Source organism: Aulonocara stuartgranti, assembly GCF_965226115.1.
Source record: "Aulonocara stuartgranti genome assembly, chromosome: 8".
NCBI classification, from domain to species: domain Eukaryota; kingdom Metazoa; phylum Chordata; class Actinopteri; order Cichliformes; family Cichlidae; genus Aulonocara; species Aulonocara stuartgranti.
The window spans coordinates 12,905,900-12,928,928 of NC_138959.1; the positions used below are offsets into that span (position 1 = coordinate 12,905,900).

General features: G+C 43.2%; 1 protein-coding gene and 1 long non-coding RNA gene across 22 annotated transcripts in view; one reads left to right on the top strand and one right to left on the bottom strand.

Moving 5' to 3' along the window:
- Nucleotides 1-21,096, top strand: part of tcf7l2 (transcription factor 7 like 2) — a 107,862-nt gene extending 86,766 nt beyond the window's left edge. For 6 of the 20 annotated variants that reach the window (XM_082545243.1, XM_082545244.1, XM_082545231.1 and 3 more), the window contains 10 exons: nucleotides 3,175-3,307; nucleotides 5,751-5,853; nucleotides 6,797-6,883; nucleotides 11,207-11,347; nucleotides 11,434-11,596; nucleotides 11,816-11,923; nucleotides 13,601-13,664; nucleotides 14,429-14,479; nucleotides 16,309-16,381; nucleotides 18,799-21,096. In XM_082545243.1, the coding sequence (XP_082401369.1) occupies nucleotides 3,175-3,307; nucleotides 5,751-5,853; nucleotides 6,797-6,883; nucleotides 11,207-11,347; nucleotides 11,434-11,596; nucleotides 11,816-11,923; nucleotides 13,601-13,664; nucleotides 14,429-14,479; nucleotides 16,309-16,381; nucleotides 18,799-19,258 (1,383 nt within the window). In that variant the 3' untranslated portion in view covers nucleotides 19,259-21,096. Of the gene's footprint in view, nucleotides 1-3,174; nucleotides 3,308-5,750; nucleotides 5,854-6,796; nucleotides 6,884-11,206; nucleotides 11,348-11,433; nucleotides 11,597-11,815; nucleotides 11,924-13,600; nucleotides 13,665-14,428; nucleotides 14,480-15,698; nucleotides 15,772-16,308; nucleotides 16,382-18,798 lie in introns of all 20 variants that reach the window. The other 14 variants (XM_082545246.1, XM_082545236.1, XM_082545248.1 and 11 more) reach the window with 10 other exon arrangements.
- Nucleotides 8,639-23,029, bottom strand: part of LOC309713545 — a 44,834-nt gene continuing 30,443 nt past the window's right edge. For both annotated transcript variants that reach the window (XR_014278603.1, XR_014278604.1), the window contains exons 2-3: nucleotides 13,231-13,323; nucleotides 8,639-9,352 (exon numbers count right to left, since the gene is read on the bottom strand). This is a non-coding gene — a long non-coding RNA (uncharacterized lncRNA). The remainder of the gene's footprint in view (nucleotides 9,353-13,230; nucleotides 13,324-23,029) is intronic.

Below are 23,029 nucleotides of genomic sequence, written 5' to 3' on the forward strand. Positions count from 1 at the left end.
TATATATATTATATATAGTTTTTATTTATGCACTTGCTGAAATGGATTGAATTTGCAGGAAGAGGCTGATTATGACCCTATTAAAACATGCAGGCTTCCTGTGAGCATTTTAACCTCACATCTGGAAGAAAGAGGAGCGGATCAGAATAAAAAAAAGAGCCAAGGCGATATTAATAACACAATCAAACGCCAACAACTGCTGCTTCTGTTTGTGTCTGCTGGGTGGATTTCAGCAGCAGGTGCCATATCTGTGTCCTGGATGTGGAAAGAGTAAACGTGCTCACTGATGTTCGCACAAGAGGGTGCCCTTAAATTTTACTTCAGGCTGTTTTGAATGCGAAATCTCTTTCTCGAGCTTGCGAATCAGCTCGTCACATCTGCAGAGCGGCGCGTCCGTCTCCTGCTATATTTGTTTATTTTCACGACATAGGTGGTGGGAAGGATGCGAGTCAGCGGGGGTGTAGGGGCAGGAAATGTTCTTTTCTTTTTACCCCTGGCTTTTGTGGAGCAGGGAGAGTAAAGCCTCCCACGTCGCCTGCTTTTTGTTTCCCTGTGTGGGCCCTGTGCGGCTCAAGCACCCAGCAGCCTGCTAGACGAGTCCTGGGCCTTGCATTGTCCCACAGTGGGCCACAGGGCAGGTGCTGGGCCTCTTTTCCGCAAGGGACCACCGGGTACTGTCTTGACGTCAGCAGGAAGTTATGATGATTGCAAAAAATGCAGAGTGTGCGTATTAGCTGATGGAAGAAGGTCGATATCAGCTGACTGATTGATGTAAGCAGGATGTAGATAACACAGTGGGGGCTAGTTTGACCAATTCTTGAGTCCTCAAACTATAAAGGCTTCTTTTAAAGGACCTACCTTTAAAGTCTTGCAACAAACACCAAAACTTGAGTTTATGTTACAGTGTCCTTTTTCTGGCTTCACGTTTTTCCACTTCCAGCAGGCAGTTCAGCCTACTGCTATTTGCATCACTCTGAGCTTTTCAGGAAAAAAAAAAGAGGACACTCTTATACCACAAGTGACTGTGATGTAAATCGTCTGCCCTCTACTTCTCTCCCTCCCTCTTAGTCCCATACACACCCTCTCTAACACCCTCTGTCTAAATGTGGACTCAGTGGATGGGCATTTTGAACTGTCTTCTCAATGGCCGGGGTCCCTGGACAAAAGAACTCATTTAAAAGTCCACTAAAGCTTTTTCAGCGCAGAGAGTTGAAGAATTGACAACATTCTTTCACATCATTACCCGAGGGAGGAGCGGAGAGACGTGAAGGAGGAGGTTAGGAGGTGAGCGATGAGGTGGTGGGGATGGGGGGACAAAAAGAGGGAGAGAGGGAGAGACCGAGGCCGTCTTCTAGCATTCAGCTGCCGACTCATCGGCCACATTCAGCAGCTGCCGTAACCTCTATCACGATTGTTTTTTCCACCTTTTTTTCATCCCTGTATTCTGGGTGTGCAGATCAGATAAGGATTCCCTAAGCAACAATGAGTGCCTTCGTTTGTGTTTCTTTTTAACGAATCCCATTCCATCTATTCACCCCTCCAACCCTGACACACAAACACACACACCCGCCCCAAACCCTCTCTCCCTTTTCCCATCCCTAGCCTTTTCAGCTCAGGGCTGTGAATGAGTCCCAGGAGTCTCTCTCTGCCTCCCTGGAGTTCTGCTGGGGTTCATTAATCTTTCATTGGGACCACGGCAATAGGGAATGCCCCCCACCCCTCTTCCACACACACTCTTCCCACTCCCCCAGCATTGCCATTATAGAATAGAGGTCTAGATGGCCATGCTTGTACCAACCATGCAGATAGACAGCTTTAACTACCCAGTGAAAATTTAGCACGGGACTCTGAATGGGCTGTTGCTGCATCGGGCTCTCACACAGACACGATATTAACTTCAGCCTCAAACAGACTGGGCGGATGATTAGTTTGCAGCATTAATCTCTGCTCACATTTGTCTTGCCCTGGGCCTGTAGCTTTGCATTTGTATTGTCAATGAGCACTGGGCAGCTGTGTATCTTATGCATGTATCCCCCCACACACACTCCTCCTCCTCCCCTGCCAACATCTAGTCCCATTAATGTTTTTCAAAGTCTTTTGGAAATGTGCCACAGTGGAGCTTTTTTTTCTTTCTTTCTTGCATGGGTTAAAGTCACTAATGAGGGTGTGTGGCCTACGAGAGAGCAGACTGAACACACACATACGCACGCAAGCAGCTTGGTGTCTCACTCCTCTCCCCCTGAACATATCATCCATGTTATGATAAGCCTGATTAGTGCTGCTTCTTTGACTGCTGAGGGCAGGATAAGGATGTGTGGGTAAAGAGGCGAGAGCAGCCTCTGCCACCAGCCTAATCTACAGCAGAGCTCTAATCTGGTTATCTTGTGGTTGGGGACTGTGTGTATTAGTCTGTCCCCAGCCCTGGCCTGATGAGAGGGGGGCTGAGCTCCGGTTAACACAGGGGCCCACGGCAGCACACCCCTAAAGCTCAACTGTAATCTTTGGGTAATTGAAAAAAAAAAAAAAGGGGGGCCTGCGCCACTTAGAAGCACAAAGAGAAGATTACATAGCTAAAACTAATTTGGCAAAAATGCAGAAATGGATTTACGGCCCCACCTCTTCTCTCCTAACCCTTTTATTACAATACACCCATACCCTCCGCGAACTGGGGCCCTGGGGGAATAGATAGAGGGAAGGGGATAGCAGAAGGAGGCTCGAGAGCTGAGCGGAGAGCTGCTAATGACTGTGGATATACGCGCGTGCTCCCTTGATTTTTGTGGTTTACAGATGATCGATTACTTCACTTACAACCGTGGTTAAAAGTGCCTCATCACACATCAAACTCAAATGTGAACAGGCAACCCCACAAGCCTCTTAGATTGTGTTACCGAATTCCAGAGTGACACCACAGAAGTGTTTTTAATTACAAACCATGCTATTTTCACTGTGGTTTGGTGGTTTGGCGCCTTGAGTATACCCAGAATTTGATAGCTCTTCTTTGGAGAACTTTCAAGTTGTAACTCTATGGCAGGCGCCTGCAATCTTTAACTCACATCCCAAATATTAACATCCTCGCCTCTTTTTTTTCTCTCTCTCTCTCCCCTCCTTTCCTCTTTCTTTATCGCTGTCCATCTTATCTTTCTCTCTATCCTCCTCCTCTCTCTTGTCTCTCAGTCTAATAAGGTTCCAGTGGTACAGCACCCCCACCATGTGCACCCTCTCACGCCTCTGATCACCTACAGCAATGAACACTTCACACCGGGGAACCCCCCACCTCACCTACAGACAGACGTGGATCCCAAAACAGGTACGGTCCGGAGTGTTTTCACACAAGTTTAACTGGCGTGCGGAGACGGGCGTGCTTGATTTCTGCTCGAAACACCTTCAGAATTAAGTGCACTTGTTTTCCAAAAGCGACAGGATGAACCTCCCGAAAACCCAATTATGTTCCGAACAAATTAACAATAAGTCTCAAGGGGTGAAAAAACACATAAGCTTCTCTTCTTTGATAAGGAACCACAGCTCTTTGAACAGTATGTAGTCGTGTTCATGTCACACTTTCAATGCAGGTAACGTGAAAAGGAATGAAACAAAAAAAAAAAGCTTATTTTATCCATTAATTGCTCATTTGATGACTTCATAAACATGACTAGCACTGTTTACAAGATACTTAATGTAGGACAAGGTCAGCTCAAGTGCTTCTTATTGAAAACTGCTGCTCTAATTTGTTTCTGATTGATTCAGCTATCATGCTCACTAAAATTGTTTGGTTTTGATTGAGGGGGGTAAAAAAAAAAGGGCCTTACATTTCAGAACAACAACCTTGCAGAGTGCCTCGTAAACTTCTCGTTAAACGTGGAATTCAGTAAACAGCCACCGCTCTAATTGCCAATGCTCAAAATAATACTGCCACTGTAGTGGGAGCTCTTTTAAAGACCAGCAAGCACACAGTTTTCAACTAAGTGCACAAAACCCCTCGGTATGAAAGATTTACACAGACTTTTACAGGTTTTCTCCACGCCTGCTTTATAGCCTGTTGATCCTGCAGTCAGTGTCCATGTTTATACTCACAATTCAGTCTCCTACATTCATTCAGCGCACTTTTTTTAAGGCAATTTCATTCATTTCCACGAGCATCTTGACCCAGCACTTAATTTTGCTAACTGTCATTCAGCCCGTCCTTTCAGGTTAATGCATTTTCAGTGTGCTGAATAATTTCATGCTTTTCAGAGGTCTCTGGTGGATTCACTTAGTGTTTTAGGTAATAATGTTCCCTTATTATGATGGCCCTTACAAAGGGGAAATAATGTGCCAGCTGCTGTTTAATGTAGTGCTTAATGGGGCTGCTTAATTGGGCACAGTGTTTAATTAATTAATGAGCTATATTAGGTCTTGAGCGTTGGGTGGCGATGGGATAATTTTCCACAGGCTTTCTTTTTTCTTTTTTTTTTAATAGAACTCACTTTTGGTATAACTGTACTCCCAAGAAAAGTTTTCTGCTTTGGAAAAAAGAGTCCATACGTACCATAATTCCTCAAGAGTCAGATCCTGGATGAGCTAAATCAGCTGGGAACAAACACCAGCAGAAGCCAACGTCTTTAATCTATGAAGATTCATCTGGGTTTACGTTGGCTTTGTTACCACAGGCCAAAATACCTGAAGCATCAGCTGGATGGGCAAAAAGCAAGCTGTGTGGAAGAAACGCACATCAGCCAGCCAAAAAAAGAAAGAAATAAAAAATGTCCCCCAGTTCCTGGTCTGCTGCACATAAACCCCTCCCTGCCACACTTTTACACTTGTCTAGTGTTCCCTGTTTGAAGTTTGTCATGAGAGAGAAAGTTATTTTTACTGCTGGCTGTGTACGAGACCTTTTCAAGGCATTCGTTCGGGGCAGCTTGTCGATGCAGCTCCTTCGCCTGTCAGCTGCCACAGAGAGTAAAGGCAACACCGTGGATGCTGTGATTGCTCGGCGATGCCCTCAAAAAGAGCTGTCCTTAAATTGGATATCTTTGTCACCGTCGGTGGGTGAAAAACAAAATTTGCTGCTTGTTTTATGCTAAATCTGAGGATCACTTCAACGAATGGAGACTGATGATCGGATATTGGGGTTTGATCGTCACTGCGTTGTACTTCTGGTAGCATCGAATGTAAAGCTAATTGACTATTAATCTGATTTAAATCCAGAAATATTGAGGTGAATTTGAAAAAAAGGAAGCTCTTAACTGCTTTGTTTATTCATGTATGTAATAACTACGCCCATACAGCGAGGACTGTCAGTGTAAATCAGCGGGCAGATTCAACTGCTAGCCTCATATTGGCAGCTCTTTGATCAGATAGAAAGCTTTAATTATGATACTATGTTTTGTTAACTTCTAAACCGCAGTCATTTTATATCATTAATCTTCTGAGTCACCAGACAAATGTGACAAGAATCGTGTTGGTGTTTTTTCCTCACCTCTCTTCCCCTCTGCCTCTTCCAACACACTGTGCCGCTGTGCCGCCTCAAAGGCCTTTGATCAGGAAGTGTGATTTAGCACTGTGTACATTCGATGCAACAAGCCCTCTTCCTCCTCCTCTTCCTCCCATCTGCACTCCTGTGATGTCTGCCCCGTTCATATGTGAAACTGAACAAAGAAAAGATCCCAGCACTGACAAAGATTTTGGTTCTCCTCTCTCTGTCATCGTCTCGTCCTGTCCACCTCCTTCTCTCCTCCTGTCATCTTCTTTTTCTACTTTTTCTTCTTCCACAGGAATTCCAAGGCCTCCACATCCTCCAGATATATCTCCTTATTACCCACTGTCACCTGGCACTGTCGGCCAGATCCCCCATCCGCTGGGATGGTTAGTACCACAGTAAGCAAATCCTTTTTTTACTTCTCTTTCATCTTTATTCTCCTGTGAGTTGTGCGGAAAGGCTAGAAACATCTTCATGCTGTGATGATTGCTAAGCATAAAGGTGCGCATCAAGCTAAACCATTAAAGAGTGGCACTGTAAACAAGAAAAGTGGATATTACCTTTCATACATTTCATTTATGGATTTATGGACACAGTTTTAAAAGCTTTCTCTGTCTCTCACTGGCCCACCAACTTCCACACTCGCTGCTTAACCATAGCAGCAGCTCCTTTAAGCCCTCACCAACCTCAACTTGCTATTTTGTGTCAAATACTATTTTGCATGTCTGTGTATGGTTCAATTAGATTAATGAACTGTGATTGCCCGTATTTTACCCACAATTCCACATAGGGGCTCTCCCCTGGTAACTCTTGTCAACACTTGTTAATATGACAAAAGGCTACAAATTAAGCTCTGTTAATTTAATGTTTTCTCACCGCGATCTAAATACCGAGAGAGGCCTTGAGCGCAGCCATGGCGCCCTTTGATTTGCTGCACTTTATTTTGGTATAAATTTACATTCATTATTGTTTGTCTTTGGATGTGTAGACCTCAATTAGTGTGATGGCTCCATTAAAGAGACCCGCGCTTCGTCTTTAATTATCACAACAAAACACCTAGTTCCAGCTTGGGGAGGAACGGGGCCCCACTCTGTCGACACAGAGCGAAGGGTTATGAAATTTAATTAGCCATTGCTATCAAGATTTGTGGCATTCAAATTGTTCAGAGTTTTCCTCCCTTTGATCTGCGCTCTGCAATCCCCTAGATTTTTGTCCTGATCAAATGAGAATAAAGAGGCCCACGGTGGGGAGAAGTGAGAGACAGAGGGCTTTAGCTTCTCCTCTTCCATCAACTCTGTTCCTTTACCTTTCTGTCTTTCTTCTTTTCTTCCCTCTTCTTAGGCAAGGTCAACCTGTTTATCCAATCACAACAGGGGGTTTTAGACACCCCTACCCAACTGCGCTCACTGTCAATGCATCCATGTCAAGGTGAGTTAAGCCCTAAGAGCTAAACACACGCATGCTTGTTCTCATTTGCTTGTACCTTCACTGGTGTGTGTTTGTGTTGGCTGTGAGGGCAATGCGCAAGCAGCACACACACACACACACACACACACACACACACACACACACACACACACACACGCACGCTCATGTGCACAAACAGTGAGCAGAAACTTCTCCCTTAAGGAGCGCTCCCACTCCCCCATCTCTGTTCAAAAGGCCAATTCTCCAGTGTGGGGCTTCAGCTAGCATGCTCAAATATTAATTATATTTATCATTTTCTAATGAGGCCCCTGAAGAACATTTACCCCCGCTGCATGTCAGGCTGATGTGAAATGAGATGGGGCATGTCCTTGCTGTGAGTTTAAGCAGGCAGACAGATAAACAAACAGCAACACTTTGAAGAGGACTACGTAATATAAGCTGGGGTCTGACACTTGGCCAGTGCTTTGGTCCAGTTTATCTGCTGCTCTGGACATTAGTGCACCCATGGGAGGGCATTGTGTGTGTGTGTACTCGTTGCCATCTTTTATACATGTGTATCTATTTGTCAGTCAGCAGTTAGCTACTTATTGTTCCCCTGAGGAACGCACGTCTTCTCTATTGTGTGGGAAGTGACCGTAATTAATTTAGGATGCCTGAAAACCCCATGATTTGTGGGTCTGGATGAGTCAAAAAAGCACCAAGACAGAAAAACAAACAGCCTCCCACTCTCTCCACTCCCACTGCTCCTCCCTCCTCCCTCTACATGCCCCTGCAGCAGGGGACTTTGGACGGCGCTGGTTTGGAGTCTAGGGATGAAGCCAAGCTTTAGTTTAATTACAGCCTGATTGGAAAAGCAGCTCCTGAGGGCGGCTTGTTTAGACCTCTGTGACATTGATGGATCATGTAGATGCAGGAAGGGAGCAGTTTCAAGAGGGAATTATGTTTTGTGAAGCATAACCCTGAGAATAAAGGGTAGCTTCATTTATAGGCTAACCTAGACGGTTTACTTCAGTTTTTTTGCATCTGGTTTTTTAAAATTCTGTCTTGCACCAATTTTGCTTTCTCGTTGGAACGATGTCTGCATTAGAGTCAGATTGGGCCCCTCACAGCCCATCCCCAGCAAGTCTCAAGTGCAAAGGGTCAGATGGTGGGTCTATCCAGACATTGGCATCTGGCAACAGTACCCAGCCAACTTGGGCTTTAAGTGACTGCTAATTTGGTCCCTTAATGACAGCCTCTACATTGTGATCATCTTATTTCCAGTGCGGCTAATTGAATATACTGGCTGGGGTGTGGGGGGGGACTGGCCATGGGGAAGAGCTAATGCCCTGTGATGAGGCCCCTAATTGAATTAGTATAACTGAATAGATGGAGGGCTCTGGGAGTTCTCTGGTGAATGGGAGGGTTTAGTACATCACCCCCCTCAAAATGAGGGGAAAAAAATGTACTAGCTGACAAAATCTAGTAACAATTTGTCTAATTGTGTCAGCAGCATAGCAGAATCCCTTCATCACAGCCTGCTTCAGCTTGTTGGTTTTGTTTAAAGATCAGGCCACACTGCTGTGATAGCTCAAACGATTTGTAGCGTGCAGGCTGGCTGCGGAAAATCTGAGAGAAAAGACATCCTGGCTTGTACTCTTGTCGGGAGTTAGGTCTTTGCAGGAGAGCGCTGCTTCATATCAGTCCCGGGTGCCTTAGCCCGAACTGAATTAGGATTCAAGGAATGAATCTGGTACCTCGTAGTCCCCCCCCCCATGAGCACCTTACACCTAGGTCCTGTTAAAAAATACATTCTTGTAGGAAGGGAGGAAAAAGAGCCAAGGAGAGTAGAGACAGCAGTCAGCGGAGCAAATGAAAGACATTATTTTGATAATAGGGTTGGAGCCAGTGCAGGTCCCCCATATTGTCTGTGTGCGTGTGAATGTATGTGTGACAGGTGGGTGGATGTAGAGGCCCCCTTGCCCCTTGTGCTTAAGCCTGCCCTTTGATATGTTCCCCCGTCATCCCACTCCCTCTCTTTTCCTGGTTAACGGGAGAAGCGCACCGGCCGGATCATTATACATTAAACAGGCACGGGGGCTATCGCTTCACACTGGCAATTAAATGGCACTGGCTGACACTGGGCTTGCTGCGCCGGTGACCCCCCCCCCCTTTCCCACCAGCCATTCTTACCTTTGAGATTGAGACGTAGGAGCCCCGGGGTTGGGGTGGGTGGATGGGTGGGGTCTCCAATGCATCTCCCTCTCTGTGTTGGCTAAATTGGTCCAAGGCGCTGCTTGCTGCTGATGAGCCCGATGATGGTGATGATGATGCCCCCATGCTTCAAAGGGATGGCCGTCATGTTTAAACCATAACCTGGGCCGTGCGGTGGCAGCAGGAGGAGGGGTGGAGAGAGGAAACGAAGGAGCGTGGAGGTGGTGAGGGGACAGGGAGGAGTAGAGAAGAAGAAGAGAGTAGAGAAAAATAGATCTTGGAACAGAGGAAATTTTAACAAGTGCACAGAGAGAGAAGGAGGGAGGGGTGAACAGGGAGAGAGGAAACGGGGTGAGTGAAGAAAATGCAGCAGCCTTAATGATGGGCGATATGCAGCCACTGCTGCCGAGCTCCCCATCATCGGATGACATGGCACAAACACCAATGTGTCAGTGATGAAGGGAGAAGAGGGGAAAGGAGAAAAAGAGGGAAAGAGTTTGAGGGGGAGCACTGGCACTCCCCTGAGATGGCCTCCAACAGAAACTAGTTGTTCCTGGCGAGTTTATCCTCATCATTATATTCTGGCTCGGAGCCATGCAGCCAGACACTGCTGGATAATGAGCTGCTTTAAAAAAAGAATTATTTCTCCTTTTTCTTCTCCTTCATCATCCTCTCTTCTCTTGAATTTGTGTGTGGTCACGTGGAACTAAGGCACCATGCTGTAAACATACACATGAACGTGCATGTTCAAATAATTGCACACAAATAATTATTGTCATACATACACTGGCGCATACAGAACAGCAGAGTCTTATGGCTGTTCTAGCCGGTGCGAGCGATTTTTATAAATAAGAGTTTTTGGCCTCGATATGTGGCACAGTTGGAGATGATGAAATGATGATAGGAATGCAGAGGGATGAAGATAAAAATGTCAGTGCTGCTGACAGTGCTGAATAGGCAGAAACGAATGGGGAGGAAATAAATACAGACCCAATACCGGAGTGTATGATAGAACATTTTCATCTAGTTTGCAGAATTCCTTGATAAGAGATAACACTTCAAGCTTTACCTCTCCCAAATCTGGCATTTTCATATCGTTTAACTGGCAAAATGCAATAAACTGAAATCTTTGATCGCCCCTTGTTATCTACAGCTGAATGATGGAAATAGTAATTGCCAGTAGAATCGTATTTGGAAACCATGTGCACACCTATTGTATATGTCATTTGTTATAGATGGCAATGACATGTGCGTGCTGAGAAGTTCTCAGCTATCGAAGGCATTAAACTATGAAAACAGGAGTTCAAGGAGCCCTCAAGTCCTAGACGAACAAATTAAATTGGTAGCTTAACATACCATCGGAAATTAAGAAAACAAATGGACAAGACTAGCTAAAGCTGCAGCTAATAAGCTTTTAAGAGATAAAATGTGTTAAGAATGACATGGCCCTCAACAACAGTCCCAGTTTCTTAGGGAGCCATTGGGAAAATTAATTGCACAACACTAGTTAACAGTATTAATAAACAAAGATCATTTTTAGCTAACATATAAAATGTTAGCTAACATATAAAATGTTAGCTAACAGCAAGCTAAGCTGTTAGCTAAGCTAAATTAGCTAAGCCTTTCCTCTAAACCTGTGTTCTTTCTGTTGACCAGCAGGAGGCGTTACAATTTTTTTTGATTGTCTCACATTGAGCTGTGGCCTCAGTAAAACATCAGTTACTGGTTTTATGTCTTACTGAATTCAGCACGATGTTTATTTTTTTTCATGTTTGTCCCAGTAGTTAGAGACGCATGATAAAGCTACCATATAAAGGATCCAGTATCCCATCAAAAAAATGGACTGGGTGTAGTGTGGATTTGTAGTAATTAAGCAACAGAAAATGACCTTTTTACTATTTTTTAAGCTTTAGTGACTGAGTAAACTGTCATTTTGAGTAGATAAGTCTATAAATGTTTATTAATACTTAGGAAATTTTCATGTGAATGTTTGTATTTAGTGTGGCTAAGGGTCAATTCCATTTCTGTGAAAGAAACTGAAAATACATGATGTGCTTTGACGTGTAGTCTTGTGTGTACATGTGCTCCATCTTCTCATTTCACCTGTGTTCATTCTGACGATTTACACAGTCTTCTGTCCTCTAGGTTCCCCCCACACATGGTGCCCCCTCACCACAGTTTGCACACCACGGGCATCCCTCACCCAGCCATCGTAACACCCAACGTCAAGCAGGAATCCTCGCACAGTGACATCAGCTCTCTCGACAGCTCGTGAGTAAACTTTCTCCTATTACTGACTTTTGGTGACCACTTGGAGATAGACTCTGCTCATCTCACTGCTCTCTGCCCCATCACAGGAAACAGACAGACGGTAAAAAGGTAGAAGAGAAAAAGAAAGAGGTCCACATAAAGAAACCTCTGAATGCCTTCATGCTCTATATGAAGGAGATGCGGGCCAAAGTGGTGGCTGAGTGCACACTCAAGGAAAGTGCTGCCATCAACCAGATCCTGGGGCGAAGGGTAAGTCCTACCAGCTTATTCGCACAAGACATTCAGCCATGCTGATTTCAATCACAACATGGCTGTAAAGGGCCTAATGGGATGGAAGAAAAGAGTCGTAGTTAATGATGACATACTTTGGGATTTACAGAAAGTACACAACATGCACACATTCTTCTATTTTTATCTCTGTTCTGGGTGAAAATCTCTTCTTTCTGTGCCTGGTTTCTCATTTTGCAGTGGCACGCCCTATCGCGGGAGGAGCAGGCCAAGTACTACGAGCTGGCCAGGAAAGAACGACAGCTCCACATGCAGCTGTACCCAGGCTGGTCAGCACGAGACAACTATGTAAGTTTTTAAGTTTACAAGTCGTATTAGCCTCTTCTTTCCCCCCTTTTCGCTAGGTCACATATTCAAGGCCATTTATTTTTGCTTTTTTTTTTCCTTTCTTTGCCCCACAGATCAAAATCTGTTCATGTAGATCTAGGACAAAAATGCTCTGGTCTTAAATCCACCTTATCATGCTACAGATAATGACAGTCCAGTAAGGAATAAATAAAGGATGCAAAGTACCAAGTCTTAGTATTAATTTGAGTGGGTTTATCAGTATAGAAAGCATTTAGAACACAGCCCCCCCCCCCTCCCCCAGGGAACAAAGGTCATTTACAGACATATGTGAAGTCAAACTACATTATATTTAAAATATTGTGCAGTCTGTAAATGCCCGAGGTCCCTGGTCCATAGTCATCAGCAGATGCTTTGTAGCTTCCCTGGTGGTGCTCTCCCTGCCCTTTACTGCTGCAGCCTTCACCTCATGACTGCTGCCATGCCTCTTTGCCTTTCCAGTCTTCAGAAAGTGGAATTAAGCCCAATGTGATTAAGATCAGATTACTGACCTGGCCGTTCCAGGGTGTTTAACTTCTTCCCCCTGAATTGCTCTGGGGTTGCTTTGGGTAAATGTTTAGGTTTGCCATTCTGAACGGGTTTAGAGGCATTTCGGAGAATCCTACCACACTAAATGCTTTTGTATACTTCGAGTTGCTTCTATCTGCAGTGAAATCATCAGTAAATGCCACTGGCCAGGTTGATATTTTGTCATTATTCCACAGAACTTGGTTGCACAACTCAACCTGTTTCTTTTTGCATGTGTTTTTGTGGATTACCGAGGGGTTCGACATCATGATTGCTGGCGGGTACATCCTGGAAAGCATCCTCGGCATTCAAACATTACTTGCTGACATTTAAAGTTCGTGAGCAAGTAAATCTTACCTCATAAAAACGTGACCAGGGTGCTCATTCACACCTGCTTGTCTAATAGGGGCTATAAATTAGTCCTCCAATCTGAAAGAGTCGTAGTTGGTTGTTGGCGAGTTTTACCTCTGTGCACATGGGTTTTCAAAATATACACATGTGATTTTGGAAAGACAAGTACCTTAAATGCCACTTTACATGGATACCGCAAACCACCTTGAACTACAATGCTCGGTAATGCTCAGTGAGCTTTGAGCCACGTGAGCAACACATAGCTGCCCAAGAAGTGCAGTATATCCCACATAGCTCTTGCTATGTCATTGTAAAACTACTCAAATTAAAGCTGAGATTTTAAAGTGTGAAATGTTTTGTAGCCTGGATAGTTCGCTCTGACCCACGCATACCTGATTCTCATCTTGGGATCAGTCTGACCTCTGCAGTCGCCCAACAGCAGCCTTGAGAAATCCGTCTTCCAAATAAGAAGTGCGTCGAGATGCCTAGGCATTCACAAAACAGAGGAAAATGAAACAAAAGATTAGAGAACAAGAAGAAAAGAGCCAAAAAATAGGGAGAGAGAGGAGGGAGAATTCTGGTCTTGGCCTGCAGTGGCTGCTGCAAACCGGAGGGCAAAGACAGAAAAAAGGCAGAGAAAGAATGAATGAATAAATAAGTAAACACGAAGATGAGTGCTATTCTCTGTTTCATGTTTTGGGCATTCTGCAATATAATAACTAAGGTTCCTGTCTGTGTCTATTTTTTTCTTTCTATTTTTTGGCGGCTAACCAACAGGGGAAAAGGAAGAAGAGAAAAAGGGAAAAGCAGCAAGCAGAGAGCAATGGTAAGTGAGCTGCAATTATCTCTCATATTAGAAGAGCCCCATCATGTGTCAGGCAGATGTGACATCTTGCAAGATAAAAGTGTAGCTGGTTTTTTTGTGTTATGTTTTTTTTAGTTTTTTTTATTGTGTGTGTATGTGAGTTATATTGCCTGGCTTTTTCTCTCTTTATTTTTTTGGTATAGTTGCTACCCAATGCAATATTTAAATAGTAGAATTGCTTGTAAACCCCACCCCTCCCTCCTTTTTCCAGTTTCCCTTGCTCTCCCTAGCTAATAGCGACTGAATATGCATGACCCCCCACAGTCCTTCTCACCCCCCCTCCCCTCCCCTGGCCCTTAGCCTTCTGGTATTGTGATATGTTACGAGAATGTGAGGTTTAAGCATCGTGAGAGCCATTAACTTTGACAGTGTTGTGTGCGTGTTTTATATTTACTTGCCTGTGCCCTGCAGACGGACTGCACGACTGTACCGCGTGCGTGTTTGCGTGACTGTGCATGCGTGTGCTTGTTGGGCCTACCTCCCCTTCCCATCGCCTGCTTCCTTGCATGCTTTTATACCAACTTGAGGAAAAAACAAAATAAATCACCTATATCTTAAAAATTAAGGAGGTTTGCTAAACCTGTGATTTTCATTCATTCATTCATTATGCGTTTTAATTCTGATGATGTAAGGAGCAATGACGACTTGTTCTTATGTATTTTGCGCTCGTTTTGGTGACGGATTTCTTCTTGAAGGCCTCTCTATCTGTTCTTTTTTTTTTCCAGAACGCAGAGAATATTTTCCAAACCCTTGCCTTTCACTCCCTCCGATTACAGGTGCTAATGTCATTTTGAGTATTAAATCACTAACTGTTTTATTTTCCTTCCTTTTAAAATTATGTATACATTTATATATCTATATCTATCCATTCATAAATGTGCAGTGAGGCAGGTTTAAGCTTAAATCCTATATTTTGAAATATGCTCTTTTTGCTTTGTTTGCTGCTTTCTTTTCTTCAAAAATGTTGCCATTGTTTATTTGACTTCAGGGTAGCTTATATTTAATTCATTTTACACTCATTTACTGTTGCTATTTAGCTCAAATTACTATGCAGTATGCTTGAGGACCTGGTGATATATATATATATATATATTTATATATAAAGCTAGATTATCATTATGAAGTATGACCTGAAGGCTGTAATGTCAGGGTAAACCTCCTTAATCTATATGCTTCAGTAGCTGCACTTTTGCCTTTCCTATAGGCCAGCATGAGTTTGGCCCAGCCTCTGTCGAATAAGTCTCTGCTCAGACAAAGCCTGGACTCAAACGCTTCCACAACAGCGTTTTGCTGTCACTCAGCTCTATTTCTGATAATGACTTGATTACTGGGTAGAGCTAGCAAGTGACTGGCAGCTGTTCCGCAACAGACCGCCAATGCTGATGGAAAATAATCAACTGTTTGATGCCAGGTCTAAAGAGTAGATTCCCTCTCCAGATTCCAGCCTTTTTAATCCTTCCCCTGGCTAGGGCTAACTCACGACTGTGCTGCTCCAGCAATCTGCTACTTCTTCCTAGTTCTGCCACCTTGACCTCGTCTCTTTGAAACCGTAGTGCGCTGATAGCATCTAACCGTAAATTAATCCAACCTGCATTTGCTCCATTTATACCCCTCTCAGCCAAATCGGTCTTTATCTTCAGCTTTAACTCCAGCCAGAATTTAGATTATGCTACTGAAAGGTTTCCACTGTTAACATCCCGATTGGATAATTTGCATGCATTTTGATTTTTACTTGTGTTTGAAACTTACTAATCGAGTTCAGCCCTATCTTTAAAGGCACACTTGATAATGGCTTTAAGGGGAATTATTTTTTCTTTTTCTTTTGGGTGCGGGGTTTTGATTTCTTGCAAAATGAGCCACTGCCAAGCTTCATAGATTCACTGTTTTTTCTCCTTATTTCTCTCCTCTTTTTAATTTCTGTTCCTTATTTTTTTTTTATTGGTTTTGGTTCTATTGCTCCTCTCTGCTGGCTTCCCTTCCTTGTTGCGGCATCAGACCTGAGCGCTCCTAAGAAGTGTCGAGCGCGCTTTGGGCTCGACCAACAGAATAACTGGTGTGGCCCGTGCAGGTGTGTATGGTGTGTGCTTGCACTGGCCAGGGCCAGGTGAAGGCTGGGTCACTCTACGCTGGGACTTCCTCCTCTCTTTTATGCTGCTGCTTTTCCTTTCTCTTCGCTTCCCTCCCCCGTCTGTCCCGCCAGGCTATTATGACCTCTCAGCTTCCTCCAGCCACACCCTGCCGGTCTATCTCTGGGTTCACCCTATTTGATTTTTTACCTCCTGTTTGGGGAAAAAGGTTTTGCGTACGAGTGCTTGTATGAGTGGTGTCTGTGTGTATGTGTTCAAGTTGCAAAGTTGCAGGATGCACAGTTACAATGAGCCTTACTGAGATTAATCAGAAGTCCTAAACTGGCAGGTCGGGGCTTGGAGGTTCTGGAGCCTGATGGCTTGGTCAATATGGAGGACATCCCAGTGTTGCCAGCCTAAATCTAAGCCCTGGCTACATGTTTTTGTCTGTGCAATGACGTGTCCATTTTCTTTTTTCTTTCTTTTTTTTTCCTTTTTGTCTCTGTGTGTGTGTTTGTGTCTACCTCTTTGGCTAACAGATGCAAATACCCCAAAGAAGTGTCGTGCCTTGTTCGGGCTTGACCAGCTGAGTTTATGGTGCAAACCATGCAGGTATAACTCCTGTAGTAGCAATGGGAGGAAAGACATCCACAATGAGCATCTTCTCCTTGATTACTGGCTCAGATGTCTTGCTAAAAACACGTTTCCATCACTGTGGTAACAGATGGAAAACTTCTCAGCTCCCCTTTTCCTAACTGAGAAGTTTCCTACTCCTCTAAAGTCAGTTCAAGCCAAGTGTCAGAAAATGGATTTCTAAATAAGACTTCCAAATATTTTATCCAAACACATGTTGAAAGATCATGGCTCCTAATGTGATTTAGCAGAACATTTCTGACCGTCTAAGCTGCTACGATTGAAATCCATTTTCTCTCCAGGCAGTGGATAATTCCCTCCCATCCTAAATGTCATGTATGTCCTAATTGGCACTCTTTTTGAATAACACTGTGATGCTTACAAATTTAGCCCTGCTTTCTCTGAGGGCCTGCTCAGTGACACTCTTTTCTGTGCCCTCTTCCTCCTCCTTCTCCACCTCTTCTTCCTCCAAACTCCTCTTCGATAACCCTTACTTAGTCCCTACCTGTTGTCTTTCTGTTCTGACACAAGCAGTCTTTGAATTGGGAATATTTTCATGGTAGGTATTTGTTTCTGCTAAGTAATACCCTTCTTTGTGTCTGGCTTGCACCACATCTTGCCCCACTCTTTCTCTACACATTTCATCGCAGCACATTGTCTGTTTAATGTTTCATTTTCACTGTTTCTAAAACACAGATGAGCTTAAAAAAAAAAGCCAAAATTTTGTAGCAAGATGAACACCAAAAGGTCATTTTTCTGTTTTTTCTGTAACCGTTAGCTTCCAGCTGGCCCCTTCCTTTACAGCTGACACACACATTATCAGAAACATGGCTTTATTTCTAATAATAGCACATCATGAGATCAGGAGACTGAAAAGTGCAGTAAATCAGCCTTCATTTTAAGAGCAGAGAGGTTAAAAGTTCTCTCTGGGCTCCATTTCCTAAAAGATGCATCTGCTATAATTTCCCCCGAGACAGAGAAATCAATATCATACACGGGCACATACCATAAATCAATATGTCTGTTAAAAAATGGATATTAGCTCATTTGTTGCAGTTTGACAGACAGTTATCGAGAGCGGGGCGCGCATGTAGTAGCAAAACGATACCTTTTTACGCCCGATCGATGCGCCGCGCCGTCCAAAAAAGCTACAGTATCGGCACAGGATGTACTTAACAGCCTCATCCTCACTCTTTTCTGCTGTCCTGGTGTTGTGTGCTTGCACTGTGTTGACTTCATCAGAAATGCATGCCTTTTTTCCCCCCCACCCAGCATGCGATTGTGGGCTTTTATATGTAATCTGTCGATGTCCTTCCTTCTTTTCATCCTCAGTGATCTGCTCTCCGTTTGCATTTATGTAGATCAGAGTTAACAGAAATAAAGGTTTAATTAAACAGTAAGTCAGCGTTACATGTTCCAAAAGGCTCAGTTTTTGGTCTATTTTTATTTATTTTTTCTTACTCGACATCCCTGTAAGTCTTAAATACTGGTACTCCGCGGCCTTCGGGCATTCTTGTGATAAAATAGAGAGCTGAGAGAGAAAGGGGTCACTGTCAGGGTCAGGGTAAAGATGAGGTGGGCAGAGATTCCCCCTTAACCAAATCTGAAGCACAGCCTTCAGAGCAGAGTCACCACAGAAAAATGCAACAATCCCCTGCTCTCCTGATCACCCCCCCTCCCTTCTGTGTTTCGTTCACCGGGTTCTGCGAGCGCAACGGGCCTGGCCTCGGGACGCGGCAGGCAGGGGGAGGGTCCCAACCCCAGGCAGGAATGCAAACATGGTGCTTTGACCCCCCTCATGCGCACACACACACACACACACACACACACACACACACACACACACACACACACACTTGTGTCTGTGGGGCAGATGCAGGGCAGTTTGGATCCTGTTGACTTTTTCGCCTCATATCCAAACTCTGTTCCCTCAGGAGAAGAGAGAGAGAGTAGAGTCTGATAGAAGTAGAGCAGTGAGCTGGGTCCAGTAACAGTTGTGTTAGAGACAACAGGCTGCAGTTCTTCCTGTAAGAACAGCAGAGCGTTAGGAGAGCAAACGCGACCACAGCTCATCTCTTTCATTCTTCATCGTCCTCATCTCTGTGTGCGTGCTTCTCATTCCCTTTCTGCTTCCTGTCCAGGCGATCTTTCTTCAGTGTCTGTCCTGCCTAATGACTTAGAAACTGACTATCATTTCTACCACCTTCCTCCTTTACAAAGTTGCTTAAATGCACCTCCAAACGTTATCCATCGAGTATTGTTTCTTTTTAATAAACCCTCTCCCCACAAATTTCTGAAGGGAAAGGTGCATTTAAGTCAGCAACAGTGCTAAGATGATATTCAGTGTGAAGCTGTGACACTGAGAGACGCTCTCTTTCTCTCACCTTGTCCTTTAGGAGAAAAAAAAAGTGCATTCGCTACATCCAAGGTGAAGGCAGCTGTGCCAGTCCTCCCTCTACGGACGGAAGCTTACTAGACTCCCCCCCATCCTCCCCCTCCTCAGTGGTTCCTTCCCCCTCCTCAAAAGAGTCCAAATCTCAGACTGAACAAATGCAACCTCTCTCACTGACTATGAAACCGGCCCACCAGCCACTCCACCACCCGCACCTCCTGGCTGGGCCTCCACCGCCATCTTTGGTTCAGCTGGAAAACTCTGCCGCAGCAGCTAGCAAAACGCCCGCCGCCTCCTCCCACAACGGAGCTCTGGAGCACCGTGACGTCTCGTCCTCGCGGCAGCCGGGCTCCTCTGTGGCGTCCTCGATGGCCCGGCCCTCGGCATCGCTGTGTCATTCCCACTCGCTCCTCCCCTCCACAGCCCCACAGCCTCTGTCGCTAGTGACCAAGTCTATAGAATAGTCTATCCTATTCTCCTCCTCCGTTTGTTTTTTTTAGCTCTGCACACACACACACTCACACAAACATCTTTCTAGGCCCTCTCTCTGCTCCGTTTCACTCGCCCTCGGTTCTTTTCTCTTTCTGTTTCTGTGCCATAAGGCTTTGGAATTTTAGGTTATGTTTTTATTAAAGTTCATTGGTCAATATTTGACCCGTCATTATCAGACAAATCTAATTATTATAAAGAAATGATACAATGAGCTGTAGTATAGCTTTGTGAATCTGCCAAAATTTTTATGAATTTTGTTTTTGTCTTTTTTGTAGTTTTAAAACAGCGCAAAACAGAAATTATCTAGTTCAGCATCCAAATGTTTAAAAAGACGGATATAAAAAAGGTAGGCTAGATTATTCAACGAGCCCTTTTCTTGAAAGAGTTGGTTCTCCTTCTTTATTTGTATTAAATACGAGCTTGCGAACCAATCATTCGACATCTGTTCAAAACTCTTGGAGGGCATGAGGCTAGCGGTGACACCTCTCTGAGGAACAACTTTAATTGTGATGTTACTTGTTCTTGTTTAAATGTACAGAATAACGGGGCGGGAGGGGATTACTGTGTTAAATATGCATTCTTCCACTGCGTTGTCTTTTTTTTCTTTGTAGTTTACCTTTGGGGTGGAGTCAGGCAAGTTTGGGTGGGCTTGAGGGGAGGTCGGGTGGGAGGGTTGTGGGTTATTAAATTCAAAATGTCACAACGCTAGGACCAGTAGTATTTATTGCTTTAGAGATTGCTTGTTGTATCTTGTATGTGTCTCTTTTTTTTCTTTCTGAATACATTGTACAAATATTTTTTCTTAAGGTAAGCAACTATACGAACGATCCATTTTTACAAGGAGGTTTTAAAAAGGCAAATCTTTTTGTTATCTTTCCTCTCCGAAAAACCTGGATTCCGCTCAGTGTACTGTGTAGATCTCATCAACAGATGTATGCACAACTTCATTTCAAGAAATGCGTCTATAAGCCATTTTACAGGAAAAAAAAAAGAAGAAAAGAAAACTTGAAACACGAGACAGTGGGTACCGCGTGTTCAGTAGTTGGAAAAGTGTCAGATGCCCTTCTTTTTTATTGCACAGTCACATCTCTCGGACTGTAGATTCGTGTACAGATTTTCCGTGCCAAAATTTTGTGATAATTTTTCCTCTGCCCCCACCCCAACCATGCTGTAGGGATCTCTTTTTGTTTTGTTTTGTTTTGTTGTTGTTTGTTTGTTTTGTTTTTTTAATTTCGATACCATTTTTTGCTGTGACGTTACATAGATTGCTATGTATGTAGTATAAATGTTGCTATAACAAATGTGTTTGGTAGCAAATTGTCAAATATTAAAATTTAAACTTAATAAAAAGACGGACATCATACTGTATAAACCCACCAGGGCCAAATTATGTATATTAGGAAGTTCATAAAAAAACTATTAAATACAAAAAAATACACAAACTGCCACTTTTAAGTACACTACTACATATAGGTAGATAGAAAAAATAGGCATGTTGATGTTGCAAGAGGCTGTAAAAAAAGCTACAAGAGAATCATCCACTCGGTGCCATTGTAGTTGACATGACGCGACTGTAATCTGTCGATTTCTTCTCTGGTTTATTAAGATGCTAATGATAAATAGTTTGAATGTTTCCTTAACGGCTGTGATGTTCCTGTTCTATTTTATGCTCTTATATTTTTTTGTTTGTTTTTTCCTGTTATTTTAAATGGTTCTAAAACCATGTTTTTTGTAATGAATAAATGTTTATGCTGTACAGTCTCTGTAGCATGCAGTTCTGTATTAATAAAAGCAACTTAGTATGTGCGCATCTGTGTTTCGCTTTTATTCTGAAAATCCCCGAACCCAGCGTCTCAGGATGGGGGTCTTATAAGGAAATCTGCCAAAAAATGTAGCATTTTATTCAAATAAAATCTCGAGAATCATCATGTCGTAATCATAAAATGGAAATATACATCCAAGCGTGTTTTTTGGGGGGCTACTTGTTTTTTTATTATTATTATTTGCTATACAAAATAACAGAGGTGTTTCGTATTCTACTAAAACAGTTGTGATTAACTTCTGCAAAACTTTTCATAGTGAGAAGGAGTAACATCACTTAGATAATTTGAACCGCTCCTCCTATAACAAGTCTTTTTTTTTTTCTTTTAAATTATAAGCCATCTTTATACTCGTTGTTTGCAGGGCAGTACATCGTGCGCAATCAGAAAACAAGATAAAACATGTTTAGAGCTGGATATTATGATTTGATGGGCTCATCAGTGACCAATCACAAAAAACAGCACTGGTTTATTTTTCTCTACAAAGGTCAACTTCCAACTAACCTTTGAACCCTTCTCTGTCCCACTACTAACAGTAATGCTCCGCTATGTGATCGCTTTTCGATGTGCTTACAGTCCTGACAGATACCTGCATCTACTGGTGGATTTAAAAGCATAGGAAAGAATGTAATGAAGGATACCAGTGGATGTTTTAGAGCACAGATGTCAAACTCTTTACAATGAGGGCCACATACAGCCCACTTTAATCTTACGTGGACCGGACCAGTGAAACTCACGTTTCTGTCAGTGTGAAGATGTTTAACTAAACATTTCATCCCAGAGGTAAGAAAAAAAAGTCTTTGTTCTACATGAACAATGAGTAAAATGACAGGAAAGTTTCCTGTAGTTTTAAATGTAATGTTTTGGGGGTTTTTTTCCTTTCTTTTTTTTTTTTTTAAACAATTTTTAGCACAAATGTTCAAAGTTTTAAACGTTTAAAGTTCAAAATCTACATCCTCACAGCCATTTAGTGGGCCGGACTGTAGTCTTTGCCTGGCCAATTTTAGAACCCCGGGCCTTATGTTGGACAACCCTGTGTTAGACAGTGCTAAAGATTTGCATTACATGTGTGTGTAAATTCTGTATTATGCTATATATTTTGTATTTTATGTTGTATGTTTAGCATTTTCTAGATGTTTGTAAGGCTGCTACTATAAGCTGCTAAAGGTAATAATAATAATTATGCACTCTGTCGTGTCTCCCTTACCTGCAATGTGTTTACCAGTGCATATTTCTAATAATATTTGTTCCCATTTTTCAGAATAATTTTAAAAGAAAATCTGATTTTGCCTTGAACTCTTTGCACAGAGAGGTCAGGGTAGCTCTCCCTCGTATCCAAGATTTAATACTGACCAGACTGCAACCCAGACACAACAGCTGCTGCTTAAGGGGAAAGAAATGACACATCTGTACAAGTTCATGCATTCAAACAGATAAGAGGATATTCTTCTAGTGTTCAGGACCTTTCATTAATCCCAGGCTAAGTTAATCAGTTATTATTGCTCAGTATATGGACACTACAGATTTGAGCAGCTGACACTGATCTAGGTTCACGTTCTATTACCATTTAACTCCAAGCTTCTCTGTATTCCTGCCTGCGTTACCAACTATGCTTTTTTATTTCAAGTATCGAACAGAGTTGAAAGTAGAGTACTTTGTGCATACGTTTAAAAAGTACAGGACAGCACAAATGTGTGAGAGGACTGCAGAAGTAGTCTGGTAAGAAAGGCAAGAACTACTGTGCTCCAATCTTAACACTTCATAAGAAGAATCTCCTTTTCCCACATTGCCTGAACACATTCAGTCATTTGTGTCTCATGCAAATGGACCTCTTGTGCTAAATTAATGATAAGGTGAAACTTCTCTTATTCCCATAGGGAAATTTTCCATTCCCTAGCCTCTGTTTAACATGGAGGCCAGAGT